The sequence below is a fragment of the Opisthocomus hoazin genome, chromosome Z (genome assembly GCF_030867145.1).
Source record: "Opisthocomus hoazin isolate bOpiHoa1 chromosome Z, bOpiHoa1.hap1, whole genome shotgun sequence".
Classification (NCBI taxonomy): Eukaryota; Metazoa; Chordata; class Aves; order Opisthocomiformes; family Opisthocomidae; genus Opisthocomus; species Opisthocomus hoazin.
In genome coordinates, this window is record NC_134454.1 from 54990604 (window position 1) to 55007244 (window position 16641).

General features: G+C 42.7%; 1 protein-coding gene across 1 annotated transcript; it reads right to left on the minus strand.

Annotated features, from left to right (window-relative positions):
• Window positions 1-10788: 10788 nt before the first annotated feature.
• Window positions 10789-16414, minus strand: CZH9orf40 (chromosome Z C9orf40 homolog). The gene is made up of 2 exons (XM_075411668.1): window positions 16063-16414; window positions 10789-12095 (listed from the first exon to the last, which is right to left on the minus strand). The coding sequence occupies exons 1-2, from the start codon at window positions 16393-16395 to the stop codon at window positions 11937-11939; spliced, it is 492 nt and encodes a 163-aa protein (XP_075267783.1). The 5' UTR covers window positions 16396-16414; the 3' UTR covers window positions 10789-11936.
• Between the last annotated feature and the right edge of the window lie 227 nt (window positions 16415-16641).

Sequence of the window (16641 nt, forward strand, 5' to 3'; positions counted from 1 at the left end):
GGTCTAGAGGCATTTTTCTTACGTGTTACTTCCAACCCCACGGCTCCAAGGGCACTACCACAAAACCACCGTGCGCTGTCCCGCTCGTAGTGTGGGAAACCCGTTTTGCTGGAAGCCTGTCATGGCTCCTAGAGTAAAATCACTCGAGTCCCCACCTGCAGAAGTACTGGGGGGGGTATCGACCCAGGAGACACCAGGACGCCAAACCACTGGCTGCCCCGCGGGGAGATGCCCCTCTCCTGGGGCCGAGGGGACACGGACCGGGGTGAGGGCGACGAGGACCAGCCCTAACAACTCCCGCTGCCCCGGCAGCCGCCCTCTGAGGAAGATCTCGCAGCCCGTCCCCGGCTGCCCTGGTCTCCCGGGACCCCTGGCCGCGGACGACTTGCGAGGTGCCCTTCCGAGCGCGGCTGCCGGCGAGGCCCCCGGCCACACCGCGCTCCGCGCCCCGCCCCGGCCTCCGCCGCCCTCACCTGCAAGGCCACGGGTTCGCGGCCGCCCCGGGGTGACTCAGCCGCCGAGCAGCGCTGGCGGGGCGGCTGCCACCAGCCGCCCCCCCGCCAGTCCCAGCCGCCGCGGAAGACGGAACCCAGCTGCGCGAAGAGCAGGTCTCGCCACGCTGCCATGCCCGCCGGCGATCCCCGGCCCGGGGCGGAGGGGCGGGCGGGCCGCACCTCCGCGGGGCGCGGCGGCTTCCCGGGGCGCCGTCCTTGACCCCCCGCTTTTCAGTTGTTTGTCGGCTGGCTTGGTTCTTTCCCCCAGTACTGGAAGGTGAGTGCTCCCGCAAGACAGTGGGTGCGGTTCTCCGACGCGGGATGGCCGAGCACGGGCCAGGCTGAGCCCCAAAAGCCGGGCTGAGCCCTCGCCCCGCAGACATGCTCCTCTTCGGGCCCTGCAATGCTTAGCTTCGGCCCTGCCAAGGTCTTCATCACGCCGAGAAGCCGGATGGCAAGTCTCCCAAACTCAGCATGCGGGTTTTGGCTCGAGTTTGCCTGCGCTTCAGCCCCCCTCTAAAGCCTGAGGTTTTTTTCCCCAGGTCATTTTTCAGGGTACTGCAAAATTAAATTCATGGTGTACGTTAAGGTTACAGCACTCACAATAAACCTAACGGGAAGGTCCAAGAGGAAACCAACAGTTCTCTCTTGAATTACAAAGATCTGAATCAACATGTTATTGAAAAGTAAACAGTGAAAAAGAAACTTTAACTGGATTACAGCTCATGACGATGAACGACTCAACCTGTGCACAAGAAAACCAGTATGTGACCAGAATAGTAATTAAACTCTTCATAAAGTAATGAAATTTGGATATAGACCCAAACTTTTGGACGCTCATGTTGTTGATCTTCCTATTCTTCTTCACATACCTTTTGTATCACTTTTTCCACACTGACAAAGAAAACTCAAAGGAGGAACCTCAACACCCCTACCGCAGCCATCACCGTCTGCTGCAGGGCTGGAGCCCTTGGACGTGCTGAGGACCACAGCCAACAGACCAGAGCAAGAACCTGCAGCAATTACAGCCCGTTTTGGGCACAGCACCCAGTGTGCATTAACACAGCAGGCATACACCATTCTCCCTTTATTCTGAGTTCCATTTCCAGCTGTCTGTGTTTCCTCCAACTTGTCTCTCAAACCTCAGTTTTCTTTCGATCTCTGCTTTATTTTGTCCTCCCAAACTTGCCCTCTTTCTAGTATCAATCCCAGCCTCCAGTTCTGTGGTTTCTCTGCCCTGCCTTCTCATATGCTTCTTGCCTAATGCTTCTTTAATTTTATTCGTTTTAGTTGTGCCACTGTACTGACTGTGAGCTCCAGTGTCCGCCTGCCTTTGGATTTTATCTTTTTTGGTAGTTCAAAGTCCACACAGCTATCACGTACTCTTTATCCAGTTATCTCTAGAAATCAGAACTGCTGAGATGTTTTCTCCTGCAGTCCTACTGGACAATATCAACCCTATTTCTACAGACTTACCTTAAGATCAGCGCTATCGTCCTTGTCCATCCTCTATGCTTCTTTTTTCGTACTATATTTCGTCCTATATTCCCAGCGTCTAAGCTGCCACTTCAACAGCAGTGCAGCCAGCTCAATTATTGGATGCCTGCTAAGAACAACACGTCACACTTTCTGCTCTTCATGACCTAAGTAAGCGAAATGCAGACATGTCAAAGTATGACCGCATTAATTCATGCATAACTTCCACCGTTTTCAAAGTCCAAAAAATCTCCTACCAAAAAGTGATCTTAGAAGAGTATAATATGCTTAACAGAAACCTTTACCAAAAGAGGAATGGCTTTGCTTCTGTTGTTTCCATGGGGTGCCTGTAAAGGCATAAGCATCCAGATACCCACTCCGTTTACTGTGTTCTGTTAGATCACACCTCCTATCCAGCAGGTATATTATGTTTTCCATCAATGGTGTTTAACCAGGCAGGATCTCCTAAAGGCGTGTCTGGATTTTGGAATGAAAAAGCCAAAACTAATCTACATCTTATGCACTGATCTGCTTTAGAGGGAACTCCCAGTTTCATCATTTCATCATCTCCAAACACGCTGAAGAGTCTGAGTTTCGTAAGACTACCTACAAACTTTTACCTTTGCCTTAGTGCCTTAGCAGATCTTCAAGAACTGATTAAGCAGCAAAGAGAGGAGCAAGGAATGAAACTGGTAAAGACTGCCTCTAGATTTGACCCTGCCTCGTGTCGTCATAAACACATTAGCCTGAGACTAGGCTTATTTACCTTTATCTTTGAACATAAAGAAAGAAGCCTCACAAGTTAGTCCAGCACCGAAGGCTGGCAGCAGATACACTGAACACACACGCATCAAATGATGACTGTTTCAGCTACTGTTTTAGCATGCTGTGGAAAGGCACCGTGGCAGTTTATTTTTCTTTACAGTGCAAAACTTAAATCTTTTTTTACAATGCTGATTCTGGACTACAACAGACCAGAATCTTCTGCCTTCGTCACCCCCTTCAACTTACTTTGTGTAGAGTTTACCTCCTGGAGTGAGCTTACGTCACACTTTATTGCTTATTTCACAGCATGCAAATATGAAATTATTCCAGGTCTGACTGTAGTAAATCTTACCTCCCGCTGCCCACTGTACACTGATACTAGATACTGATCTCTAACAAAATGGAGAACGTGACTTCCCTCATCACAAAAAAACAGATTTTTTGATTAAAGTTAAGGATGACAGAACCCAGGCAGTCACATAAATGTCCATCAGCTACTAGCTCATGACAGATGTGTTTCAATAGGAGGCAAGAACGAGGACAGTGTTGAATATTGGTTTATACACAGCCAAGACGCCACATGTTCTTATGGTGTTTTCCAATGGGATCATTCAGTGGTTGCAACAAGTAGTTACCGGTATCTGAACATGGCTCAAAATCCTTCAGGATAGTTCAGACACTGTATTTGCATGAAGAATTATTCAAAGTCAACAGGACTGTTTGCAGAATTTATTCGGTAAGAAACACTGGCTTTTTAAAAAGTTTTTGTTAGAGCTCGCAAGTTGCCAGGAATGTAGTGAGGTAGGTTTTGTCAGCTTGATGGTCACAGTCACAAATATCCAACCATCAGTTCTCCTGAAATGCATTCTGTAAATACCGTCTTTGCGGTCTGTGCAGATGCAAAGAACAACATGTGATGGTACAGTTTAGTCTCATTACAATCACAAACAGTTTCTGTGCTTCTAGTGATAGTCCCATGGAAACCAGCACACTGCTTCCTAAGGTAGGACGTCACTGCTCAGAACTGAGAAATAACATTTCAGATGACATTATTGGTCTCTGTTACTCGATTTTCTTAATAGAGGTAGGAAAATGAGTGAAGGCAGCCTAAGAGGACTCAGTGTAGGAGTGTGTTTGGCAGCTTTAAGATCTAGTAGTCTCCACCTCTTGAGAATAAACCCTTCACAGTGATGAAGAAGCACAACATATTTTTGTAGGGTAACAACTCACAAACATGAGGAAGATGCAGGACTGAAGGATAACCACTTCAGCTGCTCTTCTTACATCAGTATTAGATGACTCCTCAGATGGTATGTGTAGCTAAACAGTAACACCTTAAAAATTTTCTAAGTTTCTGAGGAGCATTTCTTGAGTGCTAACACAATCCCTGCTTCTAAGCACAAGAAGTCTTAAGGTTTTTGTAGAATAGTCTCAGCAAAAACTGCCTCCCTTCAGTTTGCTCTGTCATTCCTTGTATCCCTCAGACTGGTTAGCAGATTTTTCAAATGTGTCGTCTTTCAGAGTACTCCTACAAGTTGCAAACTCGATGGGACCTTTCAGCTCCCTGGCCTGGGTCAAATGACAAGCACATGGATTATTCAGCAAGACATTTTCCAGAGGCGAAAATAACTTTCAAAACATGTTCTTTTCTTTCCCACCTTTTTTCATACTAGATACAATGTCTCTTTCTCACAGGGACTATACAGTGGGGAGTGGGGAGGATGGAGATTTGTTACTATTCACACTCAAAACACATGCCAAGGCAAATGCTTCAAGCTTTAGAGGAAAGGAGACAAACAAAAAGCTTCCTGCTTGAGGCTGAAAAAAAAAAGAACCTTATCCACAAGACCTCTTTATTTTGAACTAACCTATTTACCTAAAAATTCAGGGTTAAATAGTGATGAATGCACAGGGAGCATCATGCTTCACAAAGGCAGAAGGAAGTCTGTCCTTTGCCAACCCGTAGCTGAAGGCAAGAGGAGAATCTGGACACCTGCTAGGCGTGTCAAGTACACTGAGCACACACGCTCTCAGAGTGGAACACGTCTGTGCAGAAGACTTAAAGCAACACCAGGTCATCCAGTGTGATGGGCTGATTCACGGAGAACAGTATTGTCCCAGTCCAGTCTTCCAAAGGCTAGGGGCAGCTGAAGGCTGTACATGTGACACTCTGCCTTTAACATACAATTGCTCTGCAGGCAAGTCCAAAACAGGTGGCTGTTGGATTTCACAGGCTGTCCTAACAAATGTGGGGTTTGGGCAAGGGCTCCCCATCAGGCACAGCCTGAGGGCAAGGCGGTGGCACCAGAGGCAAGTGACCACCATATGGATTCACCCTATGAGCTGGATCTAGTGTGCAGGGCACCACTTGGACCGCTCCCCACTGAAAGCAGCAGGCCAGAGGTCCCACGTGAAGATACTGAGATGCCAGTGTCAGCTAGGCGGGGCTCTGTCTCGATTATTGCTGCTTTCAGGCTGTGTTTTGAGGAGCTATCACATACTACATGATAGAGATACACCATGAACCTTCAAACTGATGAACTCGGGTGTTTGTTACTGGCTGCTTAAGTTTCACCTTTAAGTACCTGGATTTCTAAAAAGAAAGCAAAGTAAATTTCAGCTTACTTCTATTCAGCAAATTAAGAAGTTTATTTTGGATTTTTTCTGTGCGCCAATCATCTCTTTCTAAAACAACATTCTTCTGCTACGACCCAGTGACTTAGCCATTACATAATTTTATACCAATGTGTTTGCTAATCGCTATATTGTGTTTTTAAATGGCAGTTTTAAACATCACAGAAATCAGTATTTGCAACTGAAATAATTCTCTTAAATACTTATCTCATATGAAAGCACCTTATGTATTTTTTTCTTTCTCAGTAAAAAACTGACCAGTCTAGCAGAGGAAGTAAGTTTGGCTGCATCACTGGCTCAAAGTGGTGTGACTATTTTTTTAAAATACGTGATCTGACAGACCTTCAACATTTTTTTAATAAAACACACTAAAAAATACTGTTGTTTCCTTGAGTACCTGAGACTTACAGTAAAAAAAAACAAGGACCTGTTCTTGTAAATGCTAACAGAATTACTGCTCAGTACTGTGAGCCATCCTCAGAGCACAAATCTTCTACAGCACGAGTACACTGCATTTAGAGAACTTTAAGTCAGAATACTCCACCCCAAAAAATCAAATTCCACTACTCTAACCTCTGGTAAAACAGTACCACTGAAATACAGAGACTTTCACAATCATACCTGTAAAAGGCAAAGTATTTCTAATTTTCCTTACCGAAAATCTAAGAATGCACTTTTATCACTTTTAAGTCAATGATAAGACACTGGTAATCGCCATACAGTGTGGTCTCAGGAATTTAAGTAAGAGTGTTTCGACTGCTGAACTCATTCATGAAATGACTGGTCTTTATAATAAACTAGCAATTCTGGCCTGACAGTAATTCAAGCCCACCCGAAGAAAGATAAAACAGAAATCCTGTAGGTGACCCTGCTTCGGCAGGAGGGTTGGACTAGATGACCCACAGAGGTCCCTTCCAACCCCTAACATTCTGTGATTCTGTGATTCTGTGACTGGAGATTGGAGTAGTTAGTACTGACAAATCCAGCATATTCAGGGATAGGCTGCACAATATAAAAGGTGGAGAAAGGAATGCATTGAAATGTGGGTACCAGAATCTGTCTTGCAGCTCAAAATAATGAGAAAGATAATGCAGAGCCTATTCTACCTTTTACGCTATTTGCTGGCATAAAAACAAGTAGGCAACTGGGCTCTCTCACTACCTACTTGTTTGACTCAAAGGGCCTCCACTGACCAAGCTCTATCCTTAAAGCACTTTGGGCATACATGCACTGTACGGACGGACTCTTAAGGAAAAAAAAGAAAAACATACTGGACATCAAAACCACCATAATTTCTCCCTGATGCCTTGCCATGTCATAGATATTAAGGCATTTTGATTATTTACACTCCAGGTTTGATATTACTATTAATGTCTGAAGCACAAACATTTTTCGCTTGTTAGGCACACCTTTCCTTCTCATATCACACTGTATCTCACAATCATACTTTAGAATTACTTTTATGGGTTCAGTTTAAACAATGAAAAGCTGTCTTTGGTGTCTCTGTATTTGCACATTACGTATTTGGAAATACAGAGGTTTGTCTGCAGTAGATTTTCCTCTGTTCAATCACAGGTTTCTCCAATTTCTAAGAAGCAGAAAAACTAACTATTATGGGATACACAGATGCAACATTTTGTGATTATTTGATAACAAAACCATTGCCGTTTACAACTGACAATCATGAAACCATAGGATTTTGGTAGCTTAGTTTATGCCAAAGTAGTTCTTACATAATAATTCCCTTTCATGCAGTCAGAAGCAAAATCAGTTCTTAAAAATGCCTGGAAGTAAAAGAAACTGGAACCAAATTTCATAGTCTACAAGTTCAAGCATCAAAAGGAAATATCCACTATATAGCATCAGACTCCTGAGAGAGGACATTTGACACTTGGGGTAGATCCAATGAAATTAATTATTGTGTGTTCAAATATCGTTAGAAGAGCACTATGTACTCCTCACATGAAGGACATTAAAAAATTCACCTGTGCAAGAGAACAGTGAATAGGTGTGGCTCCTTTCCATTCACAGCTCTGCATGAAAAAAATTTCCTCTGGCTTACACTTCATTGAGGATAGTACAATACTGGTTTTGTTTACTTTTCTCATACTTGGTAAGCCACTTATTTCATCATATTCCAATCCAAACATGAACCCCAGTTTTTCATAGCAGAAAACAGGAAAAAATGTAATGTTTAGGCAGTCCATATCCCTTCTTTGAAATATTCACTATTATAAAACAAGACAAAACAAAACCAGGAAAACTACCATCCACCACAATCATTCTTAAAAGAAAAACAGAATTACAAACAAAAATTGACTTTGCCTCCATCCTCCTTTCACAATTTTTTTCCCATGGGAATGGTGACTTATCAGTAATAAGGAAACTATTTTTTCCATCAATAGTGAAAAAGTTATGCTTTAAGAGAAGAACAATAACTTTTAAGTCCTTAGATGTGACTAAGAAGTCATGAATACTAGTTATTTGACCAAGGGGATTTAAAAAATACTTAGTACTAACTAATGATTCACATACAAATGAAATATCCATAACATAGTTTGCTGCATCAACATCAAATTCTCCAACATAAAAAGTTTGAAATACAAATTTTAAATAAGCAACCTTTTAATAGGCTAATATACTGTTTGCTGCATCAACATCAAATTCTCCAATATGAAAAGTTTGAAATAGGAATTTTAAATAAGCAACCTTTTAATAAGGCTACTTGCAAAACCGTTTGAAATTTCCTCATACATTTCAAATACATCGTTAACTATATGTCAACATTTAAACACTACTTCATGAGGCAGTTTCTTCTGAATTAGCACTTACCTTTTTCTTCTTTGTATTTAACATTTCAAGTAGCCTTCAGCCACCAACCGAGGTTTCCATCCAAGACACAATCAGATAAAGCTTGCTTTCCAGTTGTAATTAATGGAAATGGAGCTAAGAAGCAGTGACAACAGATTCCCATGTGTTAAATTGATAAGGCTGGGTTTTTCGTGGTGGTTTTTTTTTTTTTTTTTGGGGGGGGGGGAGAAGACGACGAGAGATGAACCAAAAATTCTTGACAAAATGTTTTTGCTCCAATTATGCTGAAGACCTTGTGTCAACTAATATTCAGGAACTTGTGACTTGACCTGCCTTTATTTATGTATCACAGTAAGGAAGATTAACATTCATGATGTCACTGCTTGAATTTTCAGTAGCAGTTCAGAATAAAAGCGCACCCAAAACATTTTCCAGATTCACTGTAGTTTACTGTGTATGTGTATTGCCACCTAGAGAGCCAAGGTTATAACTGTAGGCATCGAAGTAATTAAGCCAGCCCAAGCATACTAGCTATTTTGAAATACTTCTTTAAACATACACTTTGCTACACCAAACTGAGTCCATGCAGTCCGAGATCTCTTACTGCAGTGTCATTAGATGCTTTGACAGAAATACACATGAATTTCTCAGAACAAATCTGACGTAACCAGAACTAGCTGCTAAATGCTGGTACCAGCTGGAAATATACATTTGCACTCTTATTTTCTACACAAAGAATCCTGTGGATTTTCCAACCACTCATATACATAAGCGTGTACTTTTTTAATGTCCATTAAATTCTTGGCCTTGACACAGGAAAAAACATCAAGCAGTAACTGTCAGAACAGTGAGCAACTTCATAAATATACGATCACCATACTCAAATTATTGCAGATGTTGCTGCACTGAAGATGGAGCCAATGCTGATACTATTACTTCACGTCACTGCTCTGCTGACCTACTATGCTTGCGCTCATTTGATACGCTGCTTCTTCATCATCACCACCTATCCTCCATTTCCCACTTTTTTTCTTTGTTTTTTCCACAGTCTGTTTACCCAAGACACGGTCATCAATGCAGCCTGTTCTTCATAGAAGTTCTTCACATTCCTGATCTGGACTGAGCTTTATGCTTCTCCTGGAGGGTTATCTATCTTGGGAACCATAAATACAGTGCAGGCCTTCGATAAACACGAATCAGACCATATAAAATAGCCATTAAGTTTAGAATGAGACAGAAAATTTACAAATGCAAACATTCTGCTAATGCTACTTTGCTGTTTAAATCTGCTCTGAAACACACTTTACTCCAGCATTTCACTTCTCGTTAGTATGCCCATACCCTTACTGTGTTACTTCCATATGCAACACCCTTATCAACCTGGGTAGTATCTACATGGCCTCTGAGGTTACACTGTACATTTTTGTACTCTTTTGACAGTGGTTCTTCCTTTTGGAGAAGAACATTTCAGAGAGAAGCAAACTCCCAATTACCTACAGATAATATGAATTTTTTTTTTCCTGAAAATTTGAGATCAAATGAAGATCGTCAGTGGCTAGGCATTATGCTACTCCTGAGCTGTCTCACAATTTGCACCAACACTCTGTTATTTCAAAATAACATTTTCTTCTCACTGGATGTGAATGTACATGCAAATTAAAAACATCTTAAGCTTACATACAGTTTATGTACAGCCCTTGCACAAGAGCTCGCTAGAAAAATGGGAGTCAGAAGTCAAGACCACTGTTTTTGTAGCCCACAGTGACACATAGTATCCGCAGGTACCAGGCATTGAGCAATGACACGTCTTGATCACACCTTTTGGCAGCTCTAATGCAAAGGTTAAGTAATCTATCACCACCTCCCCTCACCTTGCTGAGCCTTTTGTACAACCCAGACTCTCAGGCTCATTTAAAAAAGTTTTCCAAGGCTTTTAAATTTGCCTCTATTTGCAAACAGATGAATGGAAAAAATTAATCAGCTCAGCAAATGCTCTCAAAGTAGCCGTAACATTCCAGCCCTTAACCCAAAAGCCCATGACTGGAACAGGCAGAGAGGAAAGTGCTTGCCTACAGCGTAATTGCCAATAAAGTAAACATACAGCCTACAACGCAGGGCAAGTTTAATTTGTTTTAAAGGGCTTATTTTGTTACGGAATAGCTCAAATATGTATTTTAAGGACAACAATAAAACTCCTTCTGTCCTATGAATACAGCGGAAAGGACAGACAGATTTTAGCACTTAGGTATAGTCTATTGCGAGGACATACCTACTGTGTACAAAGCTCCAAGCAGATTTTAAGTGACTGAAGCATGTCTGAAAAGATACAAGCTAACAATGCAAAATACTGGATCCTGAGAATAGCAGATAGTGTGAAATACTATAAAACCCACAAATATAGGAATGCATATACTACCTGGGGTAGGAAAAAGCCCTTCAGCACAAATACTGAATAATTCAGCGCAAATATGGAAAAAAGTTTCCAAATGCTTCCTAATAAGGTTGACAAGCTGACAATTTTAAGCAAAAAAGACCTACAAAAATTACCAAGTTATACAAGCAATAATCTTAAATAAATTTAGGACTTCACACAGTAATAGTCCCAAAATTTTCAAATACACACAGGCAAAACTTTATTGTCCATAGACAAATACATTATGTAAAAAAAATAAAAAAAATCACAAGTTGCCTTCTTCACTGATGATTCCAGCAAAAATACAGTGTTTGCTATCCTCAAAGACAAATCACATTTGCAAAGTCTGACATTCTGCCCATAGAACTTCAGTCTATTACTGAAGACAAGTATTTCTAATTGTACTTCAACTTGTGAATAATTACAAAAGACAAGCATTAAGTTTGTATTTCACAGCAAAAAACACAAATTCAATGCACTTCTGTAAAAATTTTTTGTGAGATCCACAGTCTCTGCAAAAACTACATATCAGTCAGGTAAGTTTGAAAAGGTGTATGTGGTAATTTTATATTGCATTAACTTTTCTTGACAGATCTGCACACATCTGCCATTTCAATGCTACCATCTGGTTCAGAACGCCACAAAGAGTATGAACAGCATTAACTTGAAAATGGACCACAAACCTAAAAGCTGTCTGTCTGCTGCTTTGGGTAATGTGAAAAGGAGAAGGTGAAAGAACTTTTTCAGACAGAGAATGAGAAAAACTTTCAGAACAGCAGCAGCTTATAGAAGAAAAGATCCCCTTTTCCTTCCCCCTCACTGTCACACTTGGTTTTGGTTTGCACAGAAAGGGGAATGTTTTGTCTGGTTTTGGTAGGCTCATTTTTTGGTTCAGCTATTACATGAAAAAAACCACATTAAAAATCACTACAGTTTCTGTGCTTTATGATAAATTCACATGATGAATATTTCACTGTCGGGTACCACAGTTACATCTTTTTGTTCAGGACAGGCAAAATGATTTTCTGCTTCCTTTCAACATGTAACATACCCACCAATTTGTTTTAATTGCAGCCCAAAGTTCTACTTTTCTGTAGTCTTCTTTTAGCCTGCCCCCATGTTTCACGCATTCTTGCAAGACATCACAGCCTTCTCCATACTGTACACCTCCAGGGAGCTTGCTATTAAGTATTTAGACAACTCAGACTTGCTTTTGCTGACTAAGGTAACACTGTCTCTTCAAGAAGGCAGAGGCATGTTTCTTTTTCTCCCAAGTAGAAAAACCTGAATCCAAATAGAAACGAATTTTCCTGCATGTAGATGTACAACTATGAAACAATTGATCAGGTCTCCATTTCAGTCTCCATGGTATCAGTCCTTGAAGGAGTTTTAGCTTCCGGTGGAGTCTCCCCATCTAGGTTCTGAATATCAGACAAATCAACAGAAGGCAACGGTGCTCTCCAATACAGGAACGAGTTATATTGACAGAATTCTTCTTCTTGCTTTGAAAAGAGACAAATAAACAAAAAGGCAACAAAACATTAATGTGTATCACAGCAGCACAAAAATTAAAGAAACTTTTATAAAAGAAACTGAAACAAGGAAGAGTTACTCAGCTGTTCCGTATTAACCGTTCTTATGATTTTATACAGAAAACATATAAGCCATTTCTAAGGAAAACAACACAGAATAATAATTTACTTTTGTCTTTTCAAATTTTCTTGCAAAGAACTACTGTACTTCCACAACTCCACGAATTTCTTCAACTTGCAATCTTTTCACAGAATGATACTGTAAAACTTTTGCAATTACTGGACTTTACATACAAAAACTGCTCACTGCTTTTTCTTCTCACAACGGTATACAAATTTCATGCACATTTAGAAGCTGCAATTCAGAAGAATGTATTTAGCTATTTTACATCAACTCAGAGGACGATACTTGCAGGAAAAGTAAAGCATCAAGCATCAGATAGTGTTTCTACCACATTCAGTTGCATCTTCTCTGTCTCCACATTTTATACTCAAATACACACAAGAAAAATAAAGATCTCTCCTACGGGGAGGGATGGGAAAATTTAAAACTGGGGGACCATGTACTTATTTACTAATTTAATGTGGAGTAAGTATCTGTTTTTTAAAAAAACCTCTGTTAGAAAACACACTGTTTATAACCACATCGTGCTTATAAGCAGTGGCCAATCTATGTATGTTAGACATGATACACTTACGAAGAGGAATTCTCAAGTCATTCCTTATGTCCTGAGCATGTATTTTTATCTGGTACGTAAAAACACTGAATGCTGCCACAAACCTAAAATAATGCATTTCCATATAATACTGGTTTGTATTTTTCCTAACATACAATCAGAATTTTTAAATCTTTTACTTCAATGTCTCAGCTGTAACAGGTGCTAAACAGAAGCATTTTTGACAAATAAACTGGTATAACTGTTTTAGTATGGCCCTTAACAAACTTCATGCTTTGTGTGCTGGCTCTGCAACAGAACAAAAAACCGTAATGTTCAAGAAAATGCAGTAAGCATCATCCCTAAACCCTCTCAGATACTGGAAAAGTGATGCTTCCTCTGACGCCCTAAAAGAGATAAATACATAAATTCACCATACTTTCCATTTAAATAATACATTTTTCTTTTTTTACCACACCAACCTGTCATGAACTACAATTTGTTGTACTAGGTAACGTGTCTTTACTACACAACCCCCGCATTATTCAAGAAGTGTAATGAGAGGTATGAAAGGTGTAGACATTTCACAGCAAGATGGCTGCCTGCCTGTACAGTACTACTAACACGAATTTGCTCACTTAGGAAAGGATTGTCTTCAAGAAAAGTTAAAGAACCAAAGTTCCCACTAATGGGCATCGAGACCAAAACCAGTTAAATTATGTAGGGCCACAGGAACAGAAGGACTGATTATATGGAATGTGGAAGCAAGCCAAACTACAAGTAGCAGCACACATTTGCATAAATATTGTTGTGAACTGCAATTTTTGTACTGCACAGCATTAACAACAAACAACAAACTGAAAAACAGAACTGGAAGATTTTCCAGCCCGTATTCCAACCTAGGCAGCCCACTCACGCAGAACTGTGCACGGCACATGGCGAACAAGTTCTTTGAAAACAACCTCCAGCAATGGAGTTTCAGAAACTGTCAGCCACCCTTATAAATTCGCCCCACGTTTAATCTCAACTTCCCCTATATTTAATAAGTTACTCCTCACACTGTGAGAGCTAAGTACGTGAAGTTAGAACACCCCTGCACTAGGTGCTTTGTTTGCAGAGAGTAAATGTCAGTGTTCTTGTTTCAAAGAGATTATAATCTAATAAACTTCCATCACCACAAAAACAACCATACTCTTAATTTTGGGCTCAGACTACATACAGGATTAATCTTAAGAGCATTCAAGTCCCCAGAGCAGCAATATTTCAGTTCACTGAAAGCCTTCCAGAAAGATTCCGTGTGAAACTGAACAGACCCAAGGAGCACAAAAGACAGACACAAACACTACACACTCACACATTAAACACCAAATAAAATACCAAATATTCATATTCAACTAAATATCTTTCAACATAGGTTCTGAGAAGAAATTCTACCAAGGTAGGTAGCATACACCAAGCTCAGAGATACAAAAGCTCAGTTTCTACGTATTAAGTGTTGTTTAATTTTTAAGGAGTTAATTTGCCAACTCTAGTTGCAAAGGTGTGCTTGCAAATAGAACTCAAAGAATACTTCTTCTCTGTCCAACTGTAATTGGAATTGCCTGTAACTTTAACAAAAACAGTGTGAAATTAAGTGTCCTGACCATGCTTACTGCTGTAATGAAATGCACAAGCCACAAAACAGCAAAGAATAATCACAACCTGCAGCTGTATTTTCAGAAAGGGCTAAAAACCATCATCAGAAATTTCTTTGTGAAAGATTTAAAACATACAGGTAAGACACATAGAAGATGGAATAAACACCTCTTGCCTGTCGTTAACCAAGCTTTATTTCAAAGCAAAAATACTTGTTATAAAATAGTGTACTTAGGGAAACAACCGGTTAAAAATACAGTCATACAAAAATATTTTATATGGAGAAATACTCTTTACCGTGATGAAATCCAGGGGCTTATTGCCTTCCTACCACTGCTACAGCTTAGAAAATTATACCTTATAACCCTAGGGGTAAGTAAAGAGTTCAGCATCATATGCATGATGGAGTAAAACTGTTCTGTAGAGGTTTGTTCAATTTGTTTGATTTGCTTCCCTTCATAAGATGCTTGTTCTCTCTTCAAAAATGAAAAATACGCTTGTGTTTAGAAGGCACAGCCTAAAAAGGATGTATACTTTTCACAGGACACAGATTTTTTACTCATTTCCTTTATGCCTTAATTCTACCATTGATCAGGAAAAAACCCCAACCAACCAACCAAGAAAACACCAAAAGCCAGAACCCAAGAAAGAAAAGCCACAATTTTCTTTACAGATGATAGATGGGTGTTACATTATCAAAGGCCCCAACTTTTGAAAACCAGAGTCTAATACTGGAGTTCAAAGTCCATCTGACCTGGTTAGACTTTCTGCCACTTCCACACCACTGGGTCAAACACTTCAGTCTTAAATACTTAAAAGGTCCAGGTGGGAGGAAAGGTGAGTTTACACGTACCAGATCTCTACACAGGCATGAAATTTGACCTACCATTTTATTTTTGCAAAACTAGAACATTCTTAGTATCATATTTTGTTTTCTGGCCTGTTGTGTAAAATGTGGTCAAGGACAGGGAAAAGAACGTACATTGCTCAAAGTTAACCAGAAACGTCAGAAGTCAACTGCGCATTTCAATATACCCTGACCTTCAAATAACTGATCCCCTTCCCCTGACCACCACCTTCACATTTCGGTTGAAATATGGCTCTCGTATCGCTACTCAATGCCCATCCCAAAGAAAAACTTTACTTGAAAGTGTTAACATATTGTAGTAAGCCTGACCCACGCAACCTCAAACACCACAGACGCCATCGGAACAAACTCTTCAAGCCTGCACCACACTTTTGGATGGGGATGTGGCTTCAGGCCGTCTGTTTGCCATCAGGTCTTCTATAGGGGGGAAAACCAAAAAGCTAGAGATGTCCAGAAATGCTGCTTTGCTTCGGGAGAAGAAAAAAAAAGGGGGGGGGGGGGTGTCTTTAAGAGGCCCACTGCCGCGCACCGCCGGGCGGCAAAGGAGGGGCTGGAGGCACCGAGCGCTGTGCTGTGCCACGCTCAGCCGGAGGAGGTCTCCGCCGCACGCTCCGCCGACACGGCGGCCGCCCGGCCCGCCCGCCCACCCCGGCGCGGCGGGCCCAGGCCGCGGCCCCGCCTCAGCCGCCACAAACACCTCCCGCGATTCCCGCCCCCCGGAAGCGAGCAGCCCGGGCCCGCCCACGGCGGCACCGCGGCATCCTCCGCGTTCCGTTACCTCAGCGGCGGCCCGCTCTTTGCCCCGGCCACCGGCGCGTCCCTCCGCCGTCCGCTCGTCCTGGGGCGCCGCCGGCCCGCCGCGCCGCCGCCGCCTGCCGCCCCCCGGCTCCCCCTGCTCCCGGCGGGGGCTGCTCCCCCGCAGCCCGGGCCGCTTGCCCGGCGGCGCCTCAGCCTCCTCCAGCTTCCGCTTCGGCGCGGCAGGGCCGGCGCCCGCCGCTTCGCCCCGCGGGCGCCGCTCGGCCGCGGCAGCGCGGGGCGGCGGCGGCGCCTCGCGCAGGAGCCGTTTGATCGGCACGTGACACAGTAACGGCTCCGCGCGCCGCTTGGCCATGAGGGGGCCGAGCGCCGGCGGCTCCGAGGAGCGCGCGTCCCCCGCTATCGCACGCACCGCCTCCGCGCACATGAAGGCGCATGCGCGCCGCTTCCCTCCGTTCCCCCTCCCAGGGCTCGGCCCCGCCCGCCGGTGAGTGACGGGCAGGGAGGGCCGCCGGGGAGCGCGTCCCCGGGGCGGTGCTGCCCCCCGCCAGGGGCGCTGCGAGACCGAGCCACGGCGCAGGCGTCAATGGCCGAGACAAGC

Excerpts from the sequence above, each read along its gene's own strand:
- CZH9orf40 (XM_075411668.1), bottom strand. The coding sequence starts at position 16,395 with ATGGCCAAGCGGCGCGCGGAGCCGTTACTGTGTCACGTGCCGATCAAA. Across the intron at positions 12,096-16,062 it reads AAGAGCGGGCCGCCGCTGAG|CAAGAAGAAGAATTCTGTCA; the intron begins GTAACGGAACGC and ends CTCTTTTCAAAG.